Here is a 24,509-nt window from a genome sequence, read left to right as displayed (position 1 = left end):
TATCGTGTTACGGTGAAAATCAGCGCGACTAGGACAAGGACCGCCACCACTAAGTTGTCAGTTTTGCCCGCTGACTTTGGTTTAAGTTTCTTTGGCACCGAAACGCTGTCGCAGCGGGCCAAAGAAAAGGGATATGCTTTCTTCGTAGAAAGCTACGTAAACAGCGTAGAATTGTTCGAGGAGCAGGATGATGTGGTTGCTGTTCGGGCAAAATGCTTTCGGTCCATGCGGAAGGGGCAGGCGCCGCACACGATCAATCTGTTGGTAGGCACTGCAAGCCGGCTGCTGACAAGCAGCCGGTGCACCTGTCAAGCAGGGTACGTATACCTGTGACAGCGTTCGTTTTAGTTTCGTGTAGCACAGCTGCATGCATGCTCACGACGTAAACGGAAGATAAAAACACTCACGGAGAAGGAGGCAACTTGCAAGGACACGTAAAAGGTCACCGTGAGAGAAATATAAATACGCCAACGGAGAGTAAAAAATGTTTTAGAAACAACGACAAGAACAAGAGAACGTCTTCAATAAACTTGCAAGTATAATAAAGGGAAATCTTTTGTTGTGTATGTTCTTTGGGCACATATATAATTTTCACGGACTGATGTTACATAACCGTGAAAATGATAACGTTACATGTCATGTAAAGTGTAACAGCCATCGCGGTTGGTGTGGGGGGGGGGGGGGCGCTGAGCTATCGTTTTACCGTGTTTATGTTTTCCGCTGGGATCCTTGACACTGCCTGAAAAAGCTGAAGCATACTGCCTAATAAAATGTGCTATTTCGAAAGGGGTTTGGTAGATGCTAATAACGGTTGTTCAACATAATATGTTGTACACAAGCGTCTTATTACGAAAGGTCACTACGTTGGAGGGTTTTAATCCTTTCTCGTTCAATAAAAGTTGTCGCACAGTTTATCATTGTTGTGCTGCCTTTGTCCTTTATCAATATCATACTCCATATCATGACAATAATTTTGTTCTTACACATAAACTTTCAGCCTGTCAGGTACCTGTGCACACGCACTGGCAGTCGTGTACACATTGAGCCACTTCCAACAACTAGGTCTTAAAGAAGTGCCAACTGATGCAAGTGTAACAAGTCTGCCACAGCAGTGGCACAAACCAAGGGGCAGAAAAATTCAACCAGAGAGTGTGACTGACTTGGTGTTGGCAAAGCCAACTAAAACAATCAGGAAAAGGAAACCTGCTTTCCATCAAGAACAGGCAACTGCACACAGGTACTGTTGTAAAAACAGTTGAAAACAATACAAATACAGTTCGAAATCATTATTAATAAAGTTTATTGGAAATGAGAAAATGTTGCCATTTTTTTTCAAGTGCAGCCACCTACACAAAGATATGTTGAACTGTTGAAAATCAATACAAATACATTTGAAAAGCATTCCTAATAAAGTTTATCGTATAAAATTGTTGGTGGAGACATACAAAAGTGTATTTGCTGATATCTTAGTGTCTCAGGTTCACTTACTAACACAGGTTATGTTTTACCGCAACTGTACAACAGCAAGTATCACACACAAGTGAATTAAATTGATGCAAAGAGCTATTAGTACAGGGTGAATCGAAGAAAAAATAGTACATTTTTTTCACAGTATTGTACAGCCGACAAAATCAGAGATTCGTCGCCTCAAAGTGCCAGGCACTGCACTAAGTTACCTCCTTACAGAGGACAGCCCTGAAGCAGACACTCCGTTGGGTAAAGTGCAGAGAGGCTCATCCTTGTTTTACCAGGCAATAATGATAAGACAACTATAAAAGTAAATTGCAGTTTGCTTTGTGTCAGTTTTCAGTGGCAACAGTCTTTGTGATAAAAGAAAATAAATGAAACAAAAACGTAATACAGAAAGAAAGCATTAGAATGGTAAGGTCAACGCATTATTCTTATTTGCCATAAACAAAAAAGTAGCTGTGTTTCCGGTGCTCAACAAAGCAAAGGGAATGAAAAGAAACGTGTATCTTTTAAATACGTATCAGCAAAGGCCTTTTCGTTCCAAATCACATAAAAATATGTCTTCGAAACAAATTCCCCAGGGAATACTCAGATGATACCACTACGCATGCGTGTAAAAATTCCAGACATGCCTACGAAATTCTGGGAATTTTTGTCAAACGGTCGCACTCTATAACATTAGGCTCGCCCCTCAGGCGTCGCCAAAAACAACTGGTCTTTCAACGACAATGCCATACATGCTGTCTTCCTAGAAGTGTACGCAACAGGGTTAATACCTTCATTTGGAACAAGGAAACTGAAGAGGGACATAAAAGTAACATAGGTAAAACCAGTATAATACTGAAGTAAGTTCTTTGTACGAGACCCAGCAACAACATTAAAACTAAACGCATGCTTTTTCAGTTCTTCATTCTCCCTGCTCAAGTCTGCACATTCCCTTTTCAGGTCTTCATTTTTCCTTCTCAGGTCTTCACATGTACTGTTCAGGTCTTCCTTCTCCCTTTTCAGGTCATCATTTTCCCTCTTCAGGTCCTTATTTTCCTTTTTCAGTCTCTGGATGGAACGTAGACTTGGAGAAGAAGCTGAAATACACAACAACAATGAACTATTAATTATTACTACCGTAATAAAAATGTATGTTAGATCTTCCTTTCTCCTCTCTGATGTTGTTGTGAGACTCTTGGGCAGGTGCTGTAAAGAAACAATGCATTATAAGCACTGACTCATGTTTAATTTAAGATTATCTGTTTTTGCATTCTGCAGCTGAACTGTTCCCCACCCAGGACCTGCCATGCTACAGCCACAGCATGTGGGAACACCACATTCCCACAGCCAAACCAGTCATGGGTCCTCCCTGACGAATTCTATGTCTGTAATAATATGTGTAACCTAACGGTAGAGGAGGCAGTTTCCCTTGAGGGGGCTACAGTAAAGCAATCAGAATGCCCCCTCTGGCATGCTGAGCGGCAGAAACGGGTCACAGCATCCATGTTTGGAAAGATCCTGAAGAGAAAAAAAGAGTACAACATCAAGTTCCTGACAGGCCTGTTTGGCACCAAGTCTGCCCACAGTGTCTCTCTTGCGTATGGTAAGAGTCACGAAGCCCAGGCTAAGGAGGCATACATCCGCACCTTTGAGTCATCTAACCAAGCTGTTCATATTCATGAGTGTGGTCTTGTTGTCGACCCTTTCTTTTCCTTTCTGGGAGCCTCCCCTGATGCTAAAGTGTGTTGTGGGGCGCAGACTGGCATTCTTGAAGTCAAGTGTCCCTACAGCGCTCGAAACATGACTGCCAAGGATGCCAGTCTGAACCTTCCCAACTTCTACTTGAAAGCAGAAGGGGACTCCTTGTCTTTAGATAGGAGTCATGAGTATTTCTACCAAGTCCAAGGGCAGCTCTTGGTCACAGGGGCACCCTTTTGTGACTTTGTCTGTCACTGTGTTGACACACACGTTGAGCGAATCCTCCCTGATGTGCAGTTCTGCCAAGATATGCTTGTTCAGTTGGCAAAGATTTACAAGACACATGCTATGCCGTTTGTTCAGCGCATCACTCAAAATACCCATGTTGACTAAATATACTTGCTCAACAACAATACCACCGGCAACTAGTATTTAGGAAAGTGAAAAGTAAAATGAATTGTGTTTCACTTACATCCTTCTGTGGGTGTTCCCTGCAGCTGACTTTCCTGTATGGGTGGGGTCAGTCTGGGCTTTTTGTTGCTGAAATGGATAAAAAAACACATGATACTAATTATTGTTGTCAAACAGTAGACTAATGGACATTCATAGCAAATAATTATGATGTTGACTGACTAGAACTAGTGTTGTATAAGTACTGTACATGTATTTCCTGAATTCGTCACTGTATTTTTAAGTTCACAAGTTTGCTTTTACTTTTCCTCTGTGAACATAACATGACGGCAAATATTTCAAACTGTACACATACCTCATAGCTGTACATACTGTGTTTGCAGTGAACTTAAAATCACATGGCAATCTAGGTACTGTGGTAGTAGCCAAATATTTATTTATTCACTGATCTTTTGGGTGATCATTTGGTTTGTAAAACTGATTTTCATGATAGCCCAGTTACAGAATAGAATATATAAAACAATGTACAAAGGAAAATGCTTAACCACAGACAACAAACACGAGTCCAATGCATGTATAAGTTACAAATAATGGAACAAAGTACTCAAAAGAACTTACATAATAACAACCCATCATAATAACAGATATATAATATAGTCAATCTATGGACTATAGGTAACATAACAGAAGGTAATATTAGCAAACAAAAGGCAAAATGAATCATAACTCAAATGAAGTTAAGTCATAACAAACCATTATCATAATCCAGTCATTTCATAGGTCTTTTGGGGTTAAGGCCTGATTGACTGTTTTCGGTGTGGGTGCTAGTTTTAAGTCAGGATTTACTGAGTTGTATATTGTAGTACATGTATCTCCAAAAACAAACGTGCGCTGACCTGCTCTTGAAGTGTGGTTTAGTTCCTGTAGGAGATGTGATTGTCTTGTGTTGTAGCTGTTGATTTCATTCCAGTTTATAAAAACTTTTGTCACTGACTGCTTTTTGCTATACTGTCAAATATAAAATTTTAAAAAATCAATGGTTTCTAAGCAGTTTCCTGTGTCTAATCCAACAACTCTTACTGAATAAGTTGCTTTTCTACTGAAGAAAATATGCAGGTAAAACTTGTGTGTTGCAGGTGATTTTGAATGTTCCTAAAAGTATTGCGAACCCTGCATATGCACCCCATTCATACAGAATCACCGAGATATCTGGTAGATTGGGGGTTGAAAATCAGCGAGAGGGATCGGTGTACGGTAGCACCGTGGTACCGTGCGGTGTCACAATCAGCGACACAGGTCGGAGATGATCGCCCCGTATCTTGGGGTGAGCTGATCATATATAGGTAATCAGGCGCGCTTTTCGTGACCCTACGGATATAGCTGGAGGTCACACAACAGTCAACATGGCGGCTGGTTCGGAGGGTCCAGGACGTCCTGGAAACTCTGTTCCAACTTTCAAGCATATTTATTCCACGGAAACCAGTTCAACAGGTAGGTCTTGTAACGTTAATCCTGAAGTTTTGTTTTTCAATTTGATGATTAGATTGACGTGAACTTGGGGTCGGGAAACAGATATAAGTATAATGAGTAGTACTAGTAGCTGTACAGCCTGGCGTCCATACCAGGAGTGGCATAATTTATACTTGATCGGCAGTCTAACGGACTTCCCTGGAAAGACCAACAGTATTTTACATAGCTCTTTAGTCCAAATGTCAAGTATACCAGTAAGGCACCATACATGTAAATGTCATTAATAGCATGGCTAAAATGTTCTACTGTGGGACCAGATATAATTATAAGGTAAGGCATTTTTTTATTATCATTAATTTGACTGGAACTGCATCTAGCAATTGCATGCTTCAATATATATTGTGTGATTTTGTAGGCCTGTTAATTAAGGCACTGGATTTAGATGTTTGCTTCTATAGTTCAGATTCTGAGATATTTTCCCAGTTTCAATACATATGAGTATATGACAACATAAAATCTAAAACCTGGAAAGTACTATTAGTGTATTACAGGGGGTTCCAGGATCTTGGAAAAGATGGGCTAGGCTTAAGGCAGGATCAGGCTACTCAATACTTTGGCAGGTACTAACGTTAGTAGTAGTACCCTCCCCTTCTTATATAGGGCTTATTCAGTCAGGTGCATGCAATGATCCTCCCCCTAGTAACTAAATGGCCACCATAGCAAGGAGCGAAGTTGGCCATTTTCTTTGTACCAGATTTTTACAGTGGGGCGGCGGGTCCTCCGTAAAAATTGTGAATATGTCCCAAATAATGCACACTTTCCCTAGCTTGGGTACTGTCTGGATAGTAGTTTGCTCTGACGTTTGTGATACACTATATACGGTCGCTTCTCTGTTATTCCGTCTAGAACCTTGACATCTCTCAAACGTCTGGAATCGTCCAAATTTTGGAATAGGGCCCTGACTGGTCCCTACACAGGAGCGAATTAAGGAATGGGTTCAAGCACTCGTTGGGAACAGGCGTTCCAACACCAAAAACGCTCTCCGTCCGCTGGTGTTGAAACGCCTGTTCGACCGAGCACTCCAGAACCCATTCCTTAATTTTCTCATTGACTGATGTCACCACCAAAAGGTTTGCAAAAAAAAAAAAGCTGCAGGTCTCCAGACAGGTAGCAGAAGCAAACATATAGAAGCAAATTACTACCCGGATGGTATTGAGGCTACACTTTCCCAAGTGACTTTTAGTTTCATAATCACAGTGTTTTGCCTAGTGGTGGGGTGTTGGTTCTGCAAGTCACACAGTAAGATTTGTTTCACAATTCTCTAGCAAAGCTGCACGTGGGAATGAACATACGAACATACTTGGAGCTCAGCAGATTTAACTAGTTGAAATTTGATAATCTAGGTGTATAGTACACAATTTGTATCTGGACAAGGCAATAAACTATGGGCTAATTTCAGTATCCACTGGGTACCCACTCCCATTTCTATGAAATGAAACAAAAAGAAGACTACAAGATGCTGACTGTGCACTCAAAATAGTCCTGTCTTGACACATGATAGTTCAGAAATAGATAGGGATTGCTGTGAAAAATGCTGCTATCTTGCTACCAAAAAGGATGTCTTAGATCCGTGTCAACTGTTGGTTCTAGGGCTGGGTATCGGTACAGCGTACTGGTACAAAACCGGTTTTTCTTATTGGACCGGTCCAGCAAAACCGGACCTGAAAAAATTAGGTGGCTGGATGTTGGACAGATTGGAGAATTAACAGATCATTTTATCAGGCATTCACACGTTTTGGCGCTTGCAGGTGGAAGAAAATAAGAAGAGTGAAGTAGAGAAGAGTTTGTAGTAATTTCTACTAAGTTTTACAGCCAATCGCACAGGTGCAGTTAGCGTTGTAGGATTTTAAAACGCCAGCGTAAGTCTAATACTCCACCAAACAGATTTCTTTGTTGTAAAATGTACCATTGGTATGAGTCATACTGAATTAGGTCCAGGTTCAGGTCCGGACCTGGACCTGATCCTCTGGACCTGAACCGGACCTGGACCTGAATTTTCTGTACCGGTACCCAGCCCTAGTTGGTTCCATCATAGCCTGCATGAAAATTCTCACCTCACCTCACCTCACCTCACCTCACCTATATACCCCTTGACCTCTGGATGAGTCGTTTGGGCACCATGACTGTTCCAATTGAAATCTACGGAATTGAAATTGTACAACGGCCTACAACAAATATGACTGCGCCATTACCAAAATCAATCGCCAGTTGAAAACAGTACCCTTTCCATTTTGCGTGCTTAGGTGAGGGTATCTGTACAGGGACTGGTGAAAACAGGCATTTCTTGTTGCATTGGGGAGGAAAAACTGACAGGAAAGAGATGATCACTGAGTTATTCGGGTCTGATTATTGATCTTATTCAAGTTTTAGAGGAAACAGTTTGAGTTTGATTATTAAACAGCAGCTATGCCAAAGGAGAAAAGGGGGAAGTATACAGATTGAACATACACATGATGCAGATGGCAACTTGCACACAGAGACCTCTACAGTACACATGCCTTGCTGTCCAAAATATGATGTACTGCTATATATATAGGTCTGGACCTGGACCTGATCCTCTGTACTTGAACCATGGTGTCATCCTGACTGTGTTGTCATTGGTGACCCAGAACCCAGAGGTCCTTGGTTTTAATCCCCTGACATACCACTGATGTTGTGCCCTTGGGAAAGGCATTTGACATAATGATTACTTTCCTCACTTCACATAGGTGGAAATGGGTATCTACATGTAAATGTTGTTAAGTACTTTAGTACATCCCTCTGATAAGAATTCAATGTTAAATGGGGCCCAGTGTTTAAAAAGGGCCACACCTCATTCATGTTAAAGAACCCACCACACAGAGTAGGTGTATGATTGGTTGTTGCCTGAATAAGTGCTGCTTGGCAGCTACTCTAGACCCTTGCTACATGTATTTGCTTATGCCTGCCCTACCAATCGTAAGCTCCTTGGCTCCGAAGATATAGCTAGGCCTACCCAATATTGATAACAACATGTACTTGGATTTTCTGTACTGTACCCACTGCTGTGCATGGCTGTACATATAATGATATGGTATCATATAACATTATGATATGCACCAAATCAGTTCTAATTGCTCCATCTATCTATGAGATGTTATAGTAGTATTGTAATATATGGCATATACCTGGGTTGCAATAACATTCAATACTGTAAATGAGACCGGGTGATAAGTTGCACTATCGCAACAATCTTTATTGACACGACAAAAGTACAGCGACTTTCGTTAAGTCTATCACATGCATATGAGGTTCTACTGTATCACAAGGGCCTCCATAAAATGCAGTTCACATGTGCCTGGTTAGAAATTCAAATACTGGATTCAAACATTGGAATTGCTGTTGGTACAATTTTGTTAGCGGACACTTCTTGTCAGGAGTATTTTGAAACTTTGCGTTGAAACTTGTGTTTTCTCTGCTGGATATGAAATAAATGAAACACTGTCAGGACTGTGAACTCTATGTACATCGCTCTCCATCTCAACCCTCCAACCTCAGGCAATCCTACACTGTTACTCTTAGGCTGGTACTTGTGTGATTTTTCCCCCTTCTATATTTGCTAGCTAATTACTGGTAATACTTATTTAATCCTGTTCAATCTGGATCATTTTGTATCAAATATTGGTAGGGAGTGCCAAAACAGAGGGCCAAAGTACAACAATTCCCAGGCTTCATTATTTTATTCAACGTCCTTGATCAGTGTCCTCAAAACTTGCAAGACATTCTGTACAGTGTGTTTTACATCTTCTTCCAACAGTGGAATATCTCAAACCTAGAATTATGGATCAATGTCAGTGTCATCAACAACATTAATTATAGGCTCAAAGCAATGTAACACATTAGTGTGCCAGACATTCTTCAGTATGTCTTTGTATTTGCCAGTTTGTTTACTAGTACTAAAGTATAACTCACAGTCTTCTTCTTTCGTGTCATCGCTACACTTTTCTGCTCATCGCTACACTTTTCTGCTCACAGTACCGCACAATAACTGCTTCCAAGAAGGTTAACCTCCTTGCTGCTTCCATCTTTCTTTTTTATATTTTTTTAATGGTGCCGTTAAATGCAAGGCTATTGTAGGCCACCTCTAGGGACTGAAGTAAGGCCATGTTGATGTATAGATGGGTATTGTATACTTTATCCACACAAGGAGTAACTGTACTTTCTGTGACTTTTGTATGATGCAGCAATTTTGATTGATTCTATGATTGCTTGCAGTAAGAAGCAATATTGGAGCAGTGTCAGAACAGTCATAGCTGTAACTTTCCTGTAGGGCTGTAGACCTAAATACCTGTACTTGCATAGTCTGAACTGTACCTGTAAAATTGACGAGGTAATGGCCTGGACCTGTTCCTGTACCTAAACAAACTAAAGAACTTCAATATTGACATGGTTGTTAACTATCTTATACCTTTCAATGAAGTGGGCAGCACCTCCTCCTGTTTGAGAGAAAAGGTCACTTCAGCTTCAATTGTATTTGTGTTTATCTCTAGAATTGCATCTGTAGACGTTGATATGTGCACCTGTAGACAGCTGCCAGCTATACTGCATGGGTCCCTCTAATGGTTGTATCCAAAACTCTGAGTGACAGTAATCCAAAACAGTGATTCTACTAGTTAATCATGGTTAATATTGACTGAAGGAAGCATGCGGATGAACCAGCACCTTATAACATAAGTTATAGACTTAATATTGTCAGGCAATGGCTGGAATTGTCTGAGGTGTCTAACCAGTAATGTACATATACATAATTGATGTGAGCGTCCAACAACAGATTGTTGGAGACTGTTGGAGGTGGGGCCTAACATTTTTAAAATAATATTTGCATAGCTCGATGATCTGTATACTTGGTCAGTACTGTGCAGTTAACATATGAATGGCTTGATGATCTGTATACAAGGTCAGTACTAGTACTGTATAGTACTAGCACTGACCTCGTATACAGACCAGCAAGTAGTACAGGTAACATATGGATGGCTTGCTGGTCTGTAACCAGGTCAGTACTGTACAGGTAACATACAAATGGCTTGATGATCTGTATACCAGGTCAGTACTATACAGGTAACGTATGGATGGCTTGCTGGTCTGTTAATAATATCAGAGGTCAGTACTACACATATGGATGGCTTGCTGGTCTGTATACCAGGTCAGTACTACACATATGGATGGCTTGCTGGTCTGTATACCAGGTTAGTACTACACATATGGATGGCTTGCTGGTCCTTATACCAGGTCAGTACTACACATATGGATGGCTTGCTGGTCCTTATACCAGGTCAGTACTACACATATGGATGGCTTGCTGGTCTGTATACCAGGTTAGTACTACACATATGGATGGCTTGCTGGTCCTTATACCAGGTCAGTACTACACATATGGATGGCTTGCTGGTCCTTATACCAGGTCAGTACTACACATATGGATGGCTTGCTGGTCTGTATACCAGGTTAGTACTACGCATATGGATGGCTTGCTGGTCTGTATACCAGGTCAGTACTACACATATGGATGGCTTGCTGGTCTGTATACTAGTACCAGGTTAGTACTACACATATGGATGGCTTGCTGGTCTGTATACCAGGTTAGTACTACACATATGGATGGCTTGCTGGTCCTTATACCAGGTCAGTACTACACATATGGATGGCTTGCTGGTCCTTATACCAGGTCAGTACTACACATATGGATGGCTTGCTGGTCTGTATACCAGGTTAGTACTACACATATGGATGGCTTGCTGGTCCTTATACCAGGTCAGTACTACACATATGGATGGCTTGCTGGTCCTTATACCAGGTCAGTACTACACATATGGATGGCTTGCTGGTCTGTATACCAGGTTAGTACTACGCATATGGATGGCTTGCTGGTCTGTATACCAGGTTAGTACTACACATATTGATGGCTTGCTGGTCTGTATACCACGTCCAGGTCAGTACTACACATATTGATGGCTTGCTGGTCCTTATACCAGGTCAGTACTACACATATGGATGGCTTGCTGGTCTGTATACCAGGTCAGTACTACACATATGGATGGCTTGCTGGTCTGTATACTAGTACCAGGTTAGTACTACACATATGGATGGCTTGCTGGTCCTTATACCAGGTCAGTACTACACATATGGATGGCTTGCTGGTCCTTATACCAGGTTAGTACTATACACTAACACAGTGACTATATAAGGATGGCTTGCTGGTCTGTATACCAGGTTAGTACTATACAGGTAACATATGGATGGCTTGCTGGTCCGTATGTCAGGTCAGTACATGTACAGGTATAAATAATCTATGGCTTGCTGGTCTGCATACCAAGTAAGTATTGTAAAGGTATGGCTTGTTGGTCTGTATATCCGGTACATGTAAGTACTGTACAGGTAAGACGTGCATGGCTTGTTGGTCTTGATACCCGGTAAGTACCATACAGGTAATGTATGCATTGTTGGTCTGGATACCCAGTAAGGTACCATACAGTTGAAATTTAAATGGTTCCTTGATCTAGTTAGACACCTGCTAAAGTACCAAACAGGTAATATTCGTTTTGGTCTAGAGAGGGGTTAGGTAAGGTACATGTATTTTATTGGTTCATCACATAATTTACAAGTATGAGAACGAGGTAAATGGTCTTGACATCTCCATGGGTGTTTCATGTTTGACAATCACTGAGAACATTTTTTTTTTCAGTTCATTGATGTCTGGAAATGTGAACTGGCGGAAGTAGGGAAGCTGATTACACAGCAGGAGATGAAGCTCATCATGCATCACTGCTGTCCGTCTGTATAGAGTCAACATCCTTGGTCTGACTGAAGACTACATGGCATATAGAAAAATATGACATTGTCAGGTAGTTTGGTTGAAAATACGGTGTCCTGATGAATTGTAGAATAAGACTGTTAGTTTGGTTTGATGCCAATTCACCTGAGTTCCACATGTTTCGGAATAAGTCTCCTGACTAAAGCATATACTTGTCGTGAATGTACAATGTACATGTATTTTGTATTTCTTTGTAGCACAATAAGTGCTAATACTAAGTGTTATGTGAGTTTGCTTCTCCGATTGGAGTACCGCATATACCTGTATTTTTCGACAGTTTGATATGCAATTTAAAAAAAAACTGATCAAAACTAAACTAAACCTGATAACTCTATTGTTTCAAATTTCTTTTGTGTGCAGTGTGTCCTAATTATAGGTTCATATTTCGATGATGCCTGAAAAATATACATCCTTGAATCTGTACATCTGCAATCACTGTATATATGTAAAAGTTTGGGACCGAATCTGTAAGCAGCTAGACCTACATTTGTGTATATAGCTACAGTACGATGTGAACTAGGCAGGATTGTCTTGAGGAAGGTGACAGGCGTTTAGACGTTTACCGAAATCTTGGTGTGAAATAAAGAAAGAGTTGACTTGTTGATAAAAGAGCCTGTTATTCATGCATTTTCATATTATAGACCCCGGTTGGGGGGGGGGGGTTATTTGTTTTATTTCAAAGATATTGGTGGATTGGCCTATTGTCATCATTGATTAACTTTATCTGTATTGTGTTTGTGAGCTTATGTGTATACATGTGTGTGGAGGATGGGTAGATACCAGATTACCTGACCTGATTCTGAAAGTCAAACAAAACTGAACAAAGTACAATATATCAACATTTTTATCCATATATCCTAGTGGGCAAAAAGCAGATTGCCTCAATCAAATATGACACGACTCTCTTCTATCTGTACCTGTTGGTTCTGTTTTAGGACAATGAATTTCTTACGTTCCTGAGTTAACCATGAAGTTGGTATCAAATGGAAAAATTTGTGCAACATTCATCAAATACATTACTATTGGTTTGACTTGAGAGTCTTCTCACCAAGAAACTCTTGCAGTCATTATACTTATTTGATAAACCCAAACGTGTCAACTAGACATTTTGAGGTTTTTGAACTGAGCTCAAACCTCTGGATCTAAACCTGGTACAGGTGTTTTGAAAACCTGCGGAGGTGAGTTGGGGGATGTCAATGTATTAGAAACCACTGATTGCCAAGTTATCCCGTGACAAGAAACTTGATAATTATCCATGATAGCAATTTACATTATTACTTCGTAAGCATTTATGAATATTTCAGCCAAATTTGAAAGAAATACGATTCTAATACGAGACATGAAATCTACACCATCCATAGTCCGCATGCATCTGAGCTACATCTGAGATCCTGCTACACGTAATGAAGTTCACAACAGAAATTTAAAACGAGGGCTCGAGCTCAGCATACCTTTTGCCAGATATGATAGGTACAAAAACAGTGCTATTCCATACTTGTCCGCACTCTTAAATACTGATTTATAGCCTGTTTTTAATGTCTTATTACCACTACATGGAAATGTTGATTGCTGGTAATGTTTGCCTTGGCGTGGACCGGCTATTGTTAATATGTTATGTTGTATATATTAGGATTTTTTTAAAAGACTGAGACTAACTTAATTCAGCCATGTTTACAGCAATGTACAACAGGCTGCAACGTTGTTTCAGTATGTCCTTGTATGTATATGTATATATGTATGAATAATGAATAAACCATTGATATGCATTCTTCTGAGTTGATAGGAACCACACCTGTACTGTAGTGCGGTATTTCTTATCAAACGAATAATAGTATTTAATTTTTTTCTGATTAAAACCAAAACAACTCGCAACGGTTGGCTATCTGTGTTGTGTGAAATTTTGCTCTTACGAACAGTTATTATGCTGGAAGATACTGAGTCCATTACTTGTCGATGTCATTAGTTTCCTTTACCACAGAAAAGCTCAAACCCGGAAAAGTCCGACATACGAAAATGATGTCGGATTTTTAAAGATTTTTATCGTGAAATAGAAATAAATTTCCATATACATATCTCCGCAACAGAGAACGCAATTTCAAAACGGATTTCAGATTACAAGTACCCACCAAAAGACCTTTCTAATCATACCAAGTTTGACCGCCTTGAATGCAATGTATACCCTAACCCTAGCCCTTTCCGTAACCCTAGCCCTTTCCGTAACCCTAGCCCTAACCCTAACCCTAGCAATTAGGGTTAGGGGAGCTAAGGGATTAAACACTCATATCTCCGCAACAAAGGACGCAATTTCAAAACGGATTTCAGATTACAAGTACCCACTAAAAGACCTTTCTAATCATACCAAGTTTGACCGCCTTGAATGCAATGTATACCCTAACCCTAGCCCTTACCGTAACCCTAGCCCTAACGCCAACCCTAACCCTAGCAATTAGGGTTAGGGGAGCAAGGGGATTAAACACTCATATCTCCGCAACAGAGAACGCAATTTCAAAACGGATTTCAGATTACAAGTACCCACTAAAAAACCTTTCTAACCATACCAAGTTTGACCGCCTTGAATGCAATGTATACCCTAACCCTAGCCCTTTCCGTAACCCTAGCCCTAACCCTAACCCTAGCAATTAGGGTTAGGGGAGCTAAGGGATTAAAAACTCATATCTCCGCAGCAAAGGACGCAATTTCAAAACGGATTTCAGATTACAAGTATCCACTAAAAGACCTTTCTAATCATACCAAGTTTGACCGCCTTGAATACAATGTATACCCTAACCCTAGCCCTTACCGTAACCCTAACCCAAACGATAACCCTAACCCTAGCAATTAGGGTTAGGGATTGAACACTCATATCTCCGCAACAGAGAACGCAATTTCAAAACGGATTTCAGATTACAAGTATCCACTAAAAGACCTTTATAATCATACCAAGTTTGACCGCCTTGAATGCAATGTATACCCTAACCCTAGCCCTTACCGTAACCCTAACGATAACCCTAACCCTAGCAATTAGGGTTAGGGATTGAACACTCATATCTCCGCAACAGAGAACGCAATTTCAAAACGGATTTCAGATTACAAGTACCCACCAAAAGACCTTTATAATCATACCAAGTTTGACCGCCTTGAATGCAATGTATACCCTAACCCTAGCCCTTACCGTAACCCTAGCCCTAACCCTAACCTAACCCTAACCCTAGCAATTAGGGTTAGGGGAGCGGATTAAAAACTCATATCTCCGCAGCAAAGGACGCAATTTCAAAACGGATTTCAGATTACAAGTATCCACTAAAAGACCTTTCTAATCATACCAAGTTTGACCGCCTTGAATACAATGTATACCCTAACCCTAGCCCTTACCGTAACCCTAACCCTAACGCTAACCCTAACCCTAGCAATTAGGGTTAGGGATTGAACACTCATATCTCCGCAACAGAGAACGCAATTTCAAAACGGATTTCAGATTACAAGTACCCACCAAAAGACCTTTCTAATCATACCAAGTTTGATGCCTTAAGACACTATAGCCCTAACCTTAGCAATTATGGTTACGACAAAATGAAGGCGCGCTCCGCCGCAATGTTTCACATGGACATTTCTAGTTCGATTTTAACCTGACATGATGGACGGGTGTTCTTTCATAAAACGAAGAAATATTTGTCAGAGAAATTTTCACCATGAAAGGCAAATATGGTGATCTATATGCCCCTATATCAGTTATGATCTCCCTTTAATCTACTTGAAGATATAAGCAATTGATCTTTCTTCATTTTTGCCCAAACTATATCTGTACAGCACCGTTAAGATTCCCTTTGTTTTTATCGTGTTTAAGATTCTTCTATTCACCAATGATGATTTTCACAATTAGCAAGCATAGGTATTTTGATATTCCAATTGTGAAATTGCCTTCCGAAAGCGTTTTGATGAATATATTCATAAGCAACAAAAAGAATTATATACAATAGAGATAGTCTATTACTAGCGACATTTAGCGGTACTGCAAAATGTGCCCAAGCGTCGTGTGTCATCAACGTATTTGGGCGAGTTTTGAAACCTACTCAATTATGATGATCAACAGTATGAGTAATAATTTCTTTCAAGTCTTTTCATGTAATTTGAACAACTGAAAGGACTTCCATTTATTGAAGTCCAGTTACCGGGTATGGAAAACAATAGAATCATTCAATTTCCTCATTGATTATGCAAATCAAGTCCTCATTTGCATAATATGTATATCATTATGAGAATCTTTTCCTAAGCAACCTGCACGCTTAAAATGATGGAAATACGCTGTTTCTCTCTTCAGTTATACTCTTTGGAATGACAAAATCACACGTTAGGCGGCTCAAACCTGCCCCACCTTGTCCTGCCATAAAAAGCAAGTGATGCATTGAAAAAAAAACCTGATATGATTAATATATTCTTATTTATCATGCAAATGATCCCCGTTTTGCATGATTCATATTTCATTTTGTATATTTTGGCCTAAGCTATATGTACCTACATACCAACAATCATGAAAATCCGTTATTCGTAAACTTATACCTATCAAGTATCAAACCAATCCAGTCAGCCGTTGAGTTATCTTGTTTACAGGCACACACACACACACACACACACAGAGACTAAGTAAAAATATAACCTCCATGAATATATTATGGAGGTAATGATAATATACACAGATGTGCTAGCCAAAATTTTTGTTTATTAGAACTGACATCACATTAAAACAACACTTTAAAGTAATTTGTAATGTCAGTTGATTCAGCGTCACTTATGCAAAAACATGACAAACTTCAAAACTACGCATGTGGTGGCTTTGATTTGAGCCCTTACATCACCATGGTAAGTTAACCAACCTGATTCATCCTTAAATAAGGAATCTTGATGATGACTGCTTACCTGCCCTAAAACTACGGACTCATAAAGCTGATGACTCACTGTGTTTATCAAGACCACTGTGTATTAAATGAGTTGATTGTAAATTAAAGCTTGACAAAAGGGATCCAATACTTGGAAAAGAAAAGGCAACACTTTTCAAACAATTGGATATAATCCTTGCAAATACTTCATGTTTTGTATACATTTGCCAATAAGGAAAATTCATGAATTGCAGTTATGTAAGAAACTGATATGGAAAAATAGATAAATCCAGATTATTCAGATTATCTTCACACAAAACAAAAGCAAATTAAAAGCTTCTTAACCATCAATTCCCTGTTCTTGTTACCCTATCATCATGTGCTTGAGTGGCAATGTTGCATAGCAAGACTCACACTATGTCTCATTACATACATCTTACAATAGTACATTGACAGTGACCTCATACATGTGTGTACATGGTGAAAAGCGCTGCAATATAAACATGTAATGCTGTGTTTCAAAATCAATTCATCAGAAACTGCTTATTTTATATACCTATTTTTGACAGAGTATCTGAAACACACAAATCCATAAATAGTATAATGATTCTATCCTTCCCTATAGTTGCCTTGCATTCTAAGGCTGTTCAAAGGAACAGAACATCAGAAAGTTACTGCTCCCTTTTCAATCAGTCATGTTTAAATGGACAAGTGCGATTACTGACAGCATATATATTCATGGTATATAATGCAAGTTACTGTAATTGATATGCAAAATGGTTTCTCACAACATTGCAATAATGGTGATACATGAGGTATTCTGTATCTGCAATCCAAAGAGCATCTGAATCTGATTTATTAATGGCATTCTAACAATCACAAACACAGCACACTGCATATTGTTCAATCTTTATACACTTCTACCAGTTGCTTAACTTTCTACAGTACAGACTGCACCTCACTGCATTTTTTTCTAAAGTAGGACTTGGCTCGTTTCATGGATGACTCCTCCATGCAGAAACAGGTTAATCCATTACTGCATCATCAGCTTCTCGTCTGCTGTCATCCCACAAGACACTGGTGGCCTGACTGGGTTGAGTATCATCAACACCTATAGCATGTGCAACACAAAAATATATATCAGTTGTGATGGACATGATTCTGGTGAATGTTGTGTAACAGAGCTGAAAGACTGTATTGTATTGTTCTTGGAGCTTATGGTAGGCATAAAAATGTATCTGATTAGTATCTTGTGATCTATGACAACAATAAAGACCTGCCAGTGTAAATACACTACTAAACTGTATCAATTTTCTTCTGTACTGTAGACAGTCATAACTTAGGCTTTTGACATGTTCCTGTGATTCATCGAACACACACAATCACGAACACACTGACACAAACACACACACACACATGAACACATGCACGCATACACACACTCACAAACACATACACACCTGTTCAGACACACATGCACACCCACACACCCATGCACAAATACACACACTCACAAACACACATACAAACACACACACACAAACACACTCACTCACACACACACACACACACACACGTAGAAACACACACACTCACAAGCACCAAACACACACCCCTGTTCACAAACACACATGCAGACACGCACATGCACGCACAAACACACTCACAGACACACACACAAACACGTTCACACACACATGCAAACACACTCACATGTACACACACACACTCAAACACACTGATACACACACATGCAATGCAAACACACACACATGCACACACTCACCCAGCCAGCCAGACACACACACTAACACATACATACGCTCACACACACACACACACACACACACACACACACACACACACACACACACACACACATACATACGCTCACAGTGCGTGCGTGCACACACAGATACACTCACTCACACAAATACATGTACAGACACAGATACACTCTCACACACACACACACAAACATGCACACACTCACATAGCCACACACAATGACACACATATTCACACAAATTTGCACAAGCATGTGCGCGTGCACACACACTCTTATTTACACAAACATGCACACATATATAGATAAACACACATGATACATACACACTCGTATTTCATTGAAAGGGCGCAAAATACCACGTGCATAATAATGCGTATGATTAGCAAGTTATTGCAAAAGGATTATAGGAGTGTATTTTGATCTACTTCTGCTTGATAAAGTGATGATATTGATAGTTATTGTCAAAATTGATGGCTTGGTACAAAAAACTTGCCTTCACTATGAAACCAACATGGTCAAAAAGACTTGGTATTCTATGGATATCTAAAACTAAAGAATGGTATACTGAACAATGGATTCTTCATGTTTGTTTCTTTGTAACTACTTTGACTTTGGTATTGTCTTTGTCATTCTACGACATTCGCGAATTCGATTCCTTTCAGAATTTTCTCTTGCAATTTGCAGCAATCTGCTTATTTTTGCAGCTGCTTTTTAATATTTCTTGGGAGGGGGGGGTTACATTGATGCAGGCAGATCAGATATTTACCCACCATACAATCAAATAGACATGGCCTGAGTACATAACACACCCAGTATTTCAGGTGAAGGGATATCTTATTAGTTATCAGATATCTACACTAAATCTAGCGTTCCTGATTTTTGCTGTGAAGATGAGTTTAAGAAGCTTGTTCCTGTATATTATAGAATTAAATTAGTGACCAGTAAGTTGGCAGTGAGAAGTGAGGGATAGGTCAGGTACAAGTACAGTAATCAGTCACAGTTCTTATCTTTGTGGTAGGAATAACATACTTTTGGTAACAGAATAAGAAAAAAAGGTTGTACTTAAGTTAAGTGTAAGTCTATTCATGAGCAGCCGCAGGTAAAGTAATTGGTACATAAATGCATATTAATATCCAGTATTTTGGACCAGTCTACGTTACTCTACCAATATGATTTTCTGGGTACTGTAACCTGGTGAGTACCTGTACTGGTAAACATTCCCACAGGAGTAGGCACCTAATCTCCAACTTCAAGTTGGAGATTCGGTCCATATCCTACGGTGGCGTAATATACTATCAAAGCAGGCCAAAAAGGTTAGCTTGCCAAAGTGAAATCCTACATTGGGTTTCATACTTCCATATAGACAGGAGGCATGGGCCAATCAGGAGACTCCAATTTCTGCATAACCCAGGTCATTAATATCCCATATACAACCCGCTTTTTCCAGGGTTCCCATTGGTCCAAAAATACAGGTGTAGGTCTCGTTCTCAGAGTATTGTCCATGATTTGTGAGTAGAGGATTTTACAACTGTGGGAACGAGAGCCACCACAAACCGCGGATGCACAAAATGGCGGCAGTTTGAAGACGCGTATGTACAAAGAGATACATCACTGTGAGGTCACGGCAGGTGTAGGGAGTGGTGATGGGATTGTATTGCCCGACCACACAGGTAAGGAGGTTTGGAAGGCAGAGAGAGCAGCAGTCGGACCCAACCAGCATATAAATGGCTGCGGGACAAACAAAACCTGGCTCTCGTCTATGGTCTACTAGTATACTATGTAACAAGCGAATGCGTCCTCTGGAGTCGTCACGGCTAGGTACCGGACAAAGTCTATATGATAATAACGTTAATGACCCTCTTTCCTTCGGTGTATACGGTGTTATAATTCATGGCCTATTCCTATAATCACCTGACATGAACGACCTCGTCCGCTACACGGACTCGGTTGCTTCATTCGGTGGTTATAGGAACCAGCCATGAATTATGGCACCGTATACACCTCAGGGCGGGTCATTAACCCTCTATTACACCACCGTGGATCTGTTTTGGAGATCATATGCACCCCCATAAAAGTATTAAAACACCTTTCTTGCCATGCCGGTTAATCATACCGTACCAGATCTTATTATGCTGTACCTACAGTATTGGACAGGGCACAGGTACAGCAAATATTTCTAGCAGGAAAGGCAACAATAACTGGGTATGGCAACAATTTCTAGCTGGTACGGCAATAATTACTGCTGGGTAGGAGAAGAAAGGAGTTTTATGGGTGTGGCCGTGTGGGCATGGGTGATTCACATGAAATGATGAATGTTACAACAGCCAACTTGAAGACAATAAGCATACCTCCAATAGTTTTTCTGGTTTGATCTCATTAAAATGTGCAAAATAGCAATTTCTTCTTGGACTGGTCTGAATAAAATGGACCTGAAAAAATCTGAGGACCTGATCCTCTGGACCTGAGCTTCTCCTACAAAACTATAATTCTGGGAACTGAATTGTTACATTTTTTGCTGTTCGTTCAATACTTGATATCAGCTGTTTTGAATAGAGGTGGAATCTCACCCATGGCTATAATTTCTTCCGATCCATCAACCAATACCAATGTTGTGGTGCATCTTTCGTAAAACCAACTCATATAACCCCCTTGGTTAGTTGGTATATATAGGTATTGTGGGAAAATAAAGAAAACATTGATGGTTACCTGTAATTTTCTACATAGATAGTAAGTGGTATGGTCTATAGACTGACAAGAGCATTTTTTAATATTTGAATGAGAGCAGAATTTGCTTCCTATATGGCATATGCAAGTATGATTAGACATATAATGTTCAATCAACATATGTAACACCATTTTGATCAAGGGATGCCCTGTGTTGTCCTCCGTATCATCCTATAGACAGGTCCAATATTATTTTTTTCATTACTTTATCAAGCAAAGATAAGCTTTTGATAAAACAGTTACAAACTGGAATGGGTGTTTGAATGAATTCACCACTTGCCATAATTCACTACGACAGGGTTCTGGATGTGGATGTTACCAACGTTGCCCAGGGTGCGAAACCAGGGTGGAAACAGCTAAAACCTTCAGTATGAGAACGGCAAAGCATATACTAGTAAACTAATGAGTTGTCTGGCAAATATAGTTACAGTGCACAGGACATTGTTTAATCACTTTCTGACAACAAAGAACAAAGGCTGCAGACGAAATGCAAGCCGTGACCCGTGAGGTCATCGGGCGAAACCAACTAACAGCCACAGTTGTGACATGCTGGCTAGTTTTTTTTTAAACAGATTTGACTGATGAGGAGGCAGCCAGGCATTTGCCTGTTTGCCTGACCTGCACATGACAATTTTCATGGTGAAGGAGGGGTGTGCAATTCCTTCTTCACCCTCTCCTCTATTGGAGCGCTAGTCTCACAGGGGCAACTGTAATTGCAACAGATGCTCCAGCAGATGCAGCTTTGTTGTTCCGAGTTTCCGTCTCCTAGGAGGACTTCCAACCAAGGATGTAAGGGGTTTCTCCTACCCCCGACTCGTGTGCCATGGTGGGTGCGTCATGCCCGAACGTGCCCGAGGCCTGTCTCGGCCACAAAGCCCCGCCAAGGCCACTAGCCGCAACAAGATACTCATTTACACCTGAGTTAAGTGAGGAAAGTCGTGTCAAGTGCCTTGTGTCGCAAGGGCACAAAATCGGTGACACGGCAGTCGGATTTGAACCAACAACCTCTCGGTCTCGAGCCGAACATGCTGCCACTGCGCCACGCGGTCCCACGCTGGCTAGTTTATACCTCTGACAACAAAACTTGAATAATAGAAGTACTATATTTGTCAGACAACTCATTACTTTATATGCTTTGCCGCCCTCGTACTGAAGGTTTTAGCTGGTTCCACCCTGGCTTCGCATCCTGGGCAACGTTGGTAACATCCATATCCAGAGCCCTGGCATAGCGAACTATGGGAAGTGTGCAAGTGGTGAATGCCCTTTCCTGCAATCTTCAAAATCACTGTTGAACGTAGCTTAAGCCAGTCAACTCTAACTAGTAACGATATTTTTGTTTGAATTCGTAAAGTGCATTGCAAATCGTTGCTTTATATCAAACATTTTGTAACTTAAACATTCATTGTGCATTATTTACAAATTCTATCCCCTAGTAGTCATGAAAACCATTTGACCAAAACGCCACCGAATTGAGCATCTGGTTGTGTCACTGTTCGCAGCCTCAGTTTTACCAACTGTGATACTTAGACAGCAGTAGAAGTAGTAGACACAAGTTAGGTATGACGGCATAGTGACCACAAACCTGTACTCTGAGGCTTACAATATTTTGCCCGCACAACATTTTGCCATGCCATGGAGTTTATAACCTTGGTCCTACCGTATACCGGTCCTGCCTCGGGTTTTCAAACAATAATTATTCCATACGTCATTGATGATTATCAAATTGAAAAACAAAACTTCAGTATTAACGTTACAAGACCTACCTGTTGAACTGGTTTCCGTGGAATAAATATGCTTGAAAGTTGGAACAGAGTTTCCAGGTCCTGGACCCTCCGAACCAGCCGCCATGTTGACTGTTGTGTGACCTCCAGCTATATCCGTAGGGTCACGAAAAGCGCGCCTGATTACCTATATATGATCAGCTCACCCCAAGATACGGGGCGATCATCTCCGACCTGTGTCGCTGATTGTGACACCGCACGGTACCACGGTGCTACCGTACACCGATCCCTCTCGCTGATTTTCAACCCCCAATCTACCAGATATCTCGGTGATTCTGTATGAATGGGGTGGCATATGACATAATGCCTGCACTAGTGCAGGTTTTCACCCCCCACCCCCAAAATTAAAAATGCTCATGTAACATTTGCTAAAGCACTAAAATATAAGCTTTCATTTCACGGGCTGCTAATTCAAAGCCCTAGTTGTGTTTCTGCTGCAGACAATATCTACACAGTTTTGAAAATCATCAGACATGTGTATTACTAGTAAATAATAGTGCAAAGTGTGTGTAGACTTTTTGTGCATTATGTACTTCTTTTATTTGTGTTTCACCTTACATGGCACCGACACAAAAGTGACAGTAAGTCTTACCACTCATTCTGCTGTACATGACGTTTCATTGGCGTCCTGACTGGCGCGGCGTCGGTGCCATCCGCTGGCTGCGGGTCTGGAAACCGTGTTGGTCTCCCATCTTTGAAGTGCTGTTTGAGACATGTTTGATATAAGTTTGAAAATATCCACGTACTACCAAAAATCTTACAGCAGGGTACTACATAGGACCAGGAATAGAGTATGGGTCATATCTGGTGCCTGACAAAATACTGTACAGGTTCCCTTCCCACAAAGAGCGAAATAAATTCAGGTAAATAGATTGTTGCATTTTGCAAAGGGGAGGGGGGGTATTTTGAAGCGCCATAACATCCATGCCGTCATGGCGGCATTACAGCACTGCCGAGCGTTACGAGATAAAACAGGGCTATGGTGATATACTAGTAGTACAATATTCATTTCTATGCCCGTTTGTCGATGAAAGTGTGCTAAATTTTAGCCGATAACGTATGTGACACTGCTAAACTGCCTGCCTCACCTTTGATCATACGTATGTGTCCTACGTGATCTTCGTTACGTTGAGTTGCGAATGTGGACGACCACAGGCCTTAATCCATCTCATGCATGCATCCATGCGGGTCTTTGGCTTCGGAAAAGGGTAAAAACTGACTCCAGACACCCTTTCAGGGTACCTGGAGTCTGAATTGCAAGTCCCGAAACAACAGACTTTCCCCATTGAAACCTATGTAAAATGGCCCCGTTACCCAAGTTCTTGCCCGACAAAATGGCGGATGTCGCTTGGTGGAAATGGCGCGCTCTGATTGGTCAATCCGTTAGGTTTGATTGACAGGCCGGATTGGTCCATTAA

The 24,509-nt window shown here is 40.7% G+C and overlaps 4 protein-coding genes across 5 annotated transcripts in view; 2 read left to right on the top strand and 2 right to left on the bottom strand.

Annotated features, from left to right (window-relative positions):
• Nucleotides 1–24,509, bottom strand: part of LOC118421949 (zinc finger protein 208-like) — a 516,296-nt gene that overhangs the window by 373,741 nt on the left and 118,046 nt on the right. The window lies entirely within an intron of this gene.
• Nucleotides 1–24,509, top strand: part of LOC118421010 (zinc finger protein 239-like) — a 63,967-nt gene that overhangs the window by 37,658 nt on the left and 1,800 nt on the right. The gene's annotated exons all lie outside the window — the stretch shown is intronic.
• On the bottom strand, nt 1,277–24,418 carry LOC118421050. 2 transcript variants are annotated; one of them, XM_035828211.1, is made up of 4 exons: nt 24,180–24,418; nt 23,684–23,793; nt 3,626–3,693; nt 1,277–2,552 (listed from the first exon to the last, which is right to left on the bottom strand). In XM_035828211.1, the coding sequence occupies exons 2-4, from the start codon at nt 23,710–23,712 to the stop codon at nt 2,149–2,151; spliced, it is 501 nt and encodes a 166-aa protein (XP_035684104.1). In that variant the 5' UTR covers nt 23,713–23,793; nt 24,180–24,418; the 3' UTR covers nt 1,277–2,148. The 2 variants fall into 2 exon arrangements, with proteins under 2 accessions (XP_035684104.1, XP_035684105.1); XM_035828212.1 differs by lacking the exon at nt 24,180–24,418 and having other exon boundaries at nt 23,684–23,881.
• On the top strand, nt 2,559–3,550 carry LOC118421033. The gene has a single exon (XM_035828178.1). It carries the CDS (start codon nt 2,851–2,853, stop codon nt 3,544–3,546), a length of 696 nt encoding a protein of 231 aa, XP_035684071.1. The 5' UTR covers nt 2,559–2,850; the 3' UTR covers nt 3,547–3,550.

The sequence above is a fragment of the Branchiostoma floridae genome, chromosome 8, assembly GCF_000003815.2.
Source record: "Branchiostoma floridae strain S238N-H82 chromosome 8, Bfl_VNyyK, whole genome shotgun sequence".
NCBI classification, from domain to species: Eukaryota; Metazoa; Chordata; class Leptocardii; order Amphioxiformes; family Branchiostomatidae; genus Branchiostoma; species Branchiostoma floridae.
This window is presented reverse-complemented; position numbering and strand designations above follow the sequence as displayed.

What these genes read in the sequence shown, in the direction of transcription:
- LOC118421033 (XM_035828178.1), top strand. Translation starts at nt 2,851, where the DNA reads ATGTGTAACCTAACGGTAGAGGAGGCAGTTTCCCTTGAGGGGGCTACA.
- LOC118421050 (XM_035828211.1), bottom strand. Translation starts at nt 23,712, where the DNA reads ATGAAACGTCATGTACAGCAGAATGAGTG. An exon ending in CATGTACAGCAGAATGAGTG is followed by an intron (nt 3,694 to 23,683) that starts GTAAGACTTACT and finishes TATCCATTTCAG; the next exon opens with CAACAAAAAGCCCAGACTGA. An exon ending in GGGAACACCCACAGAAGGAT is followed by an intron (nt 2,553 to 3,625) that starts GTAAGTGAAACA and finishes TGTGTATTTCAG; the next exon opens with CTTCTTCTCCAAGTCTACGT.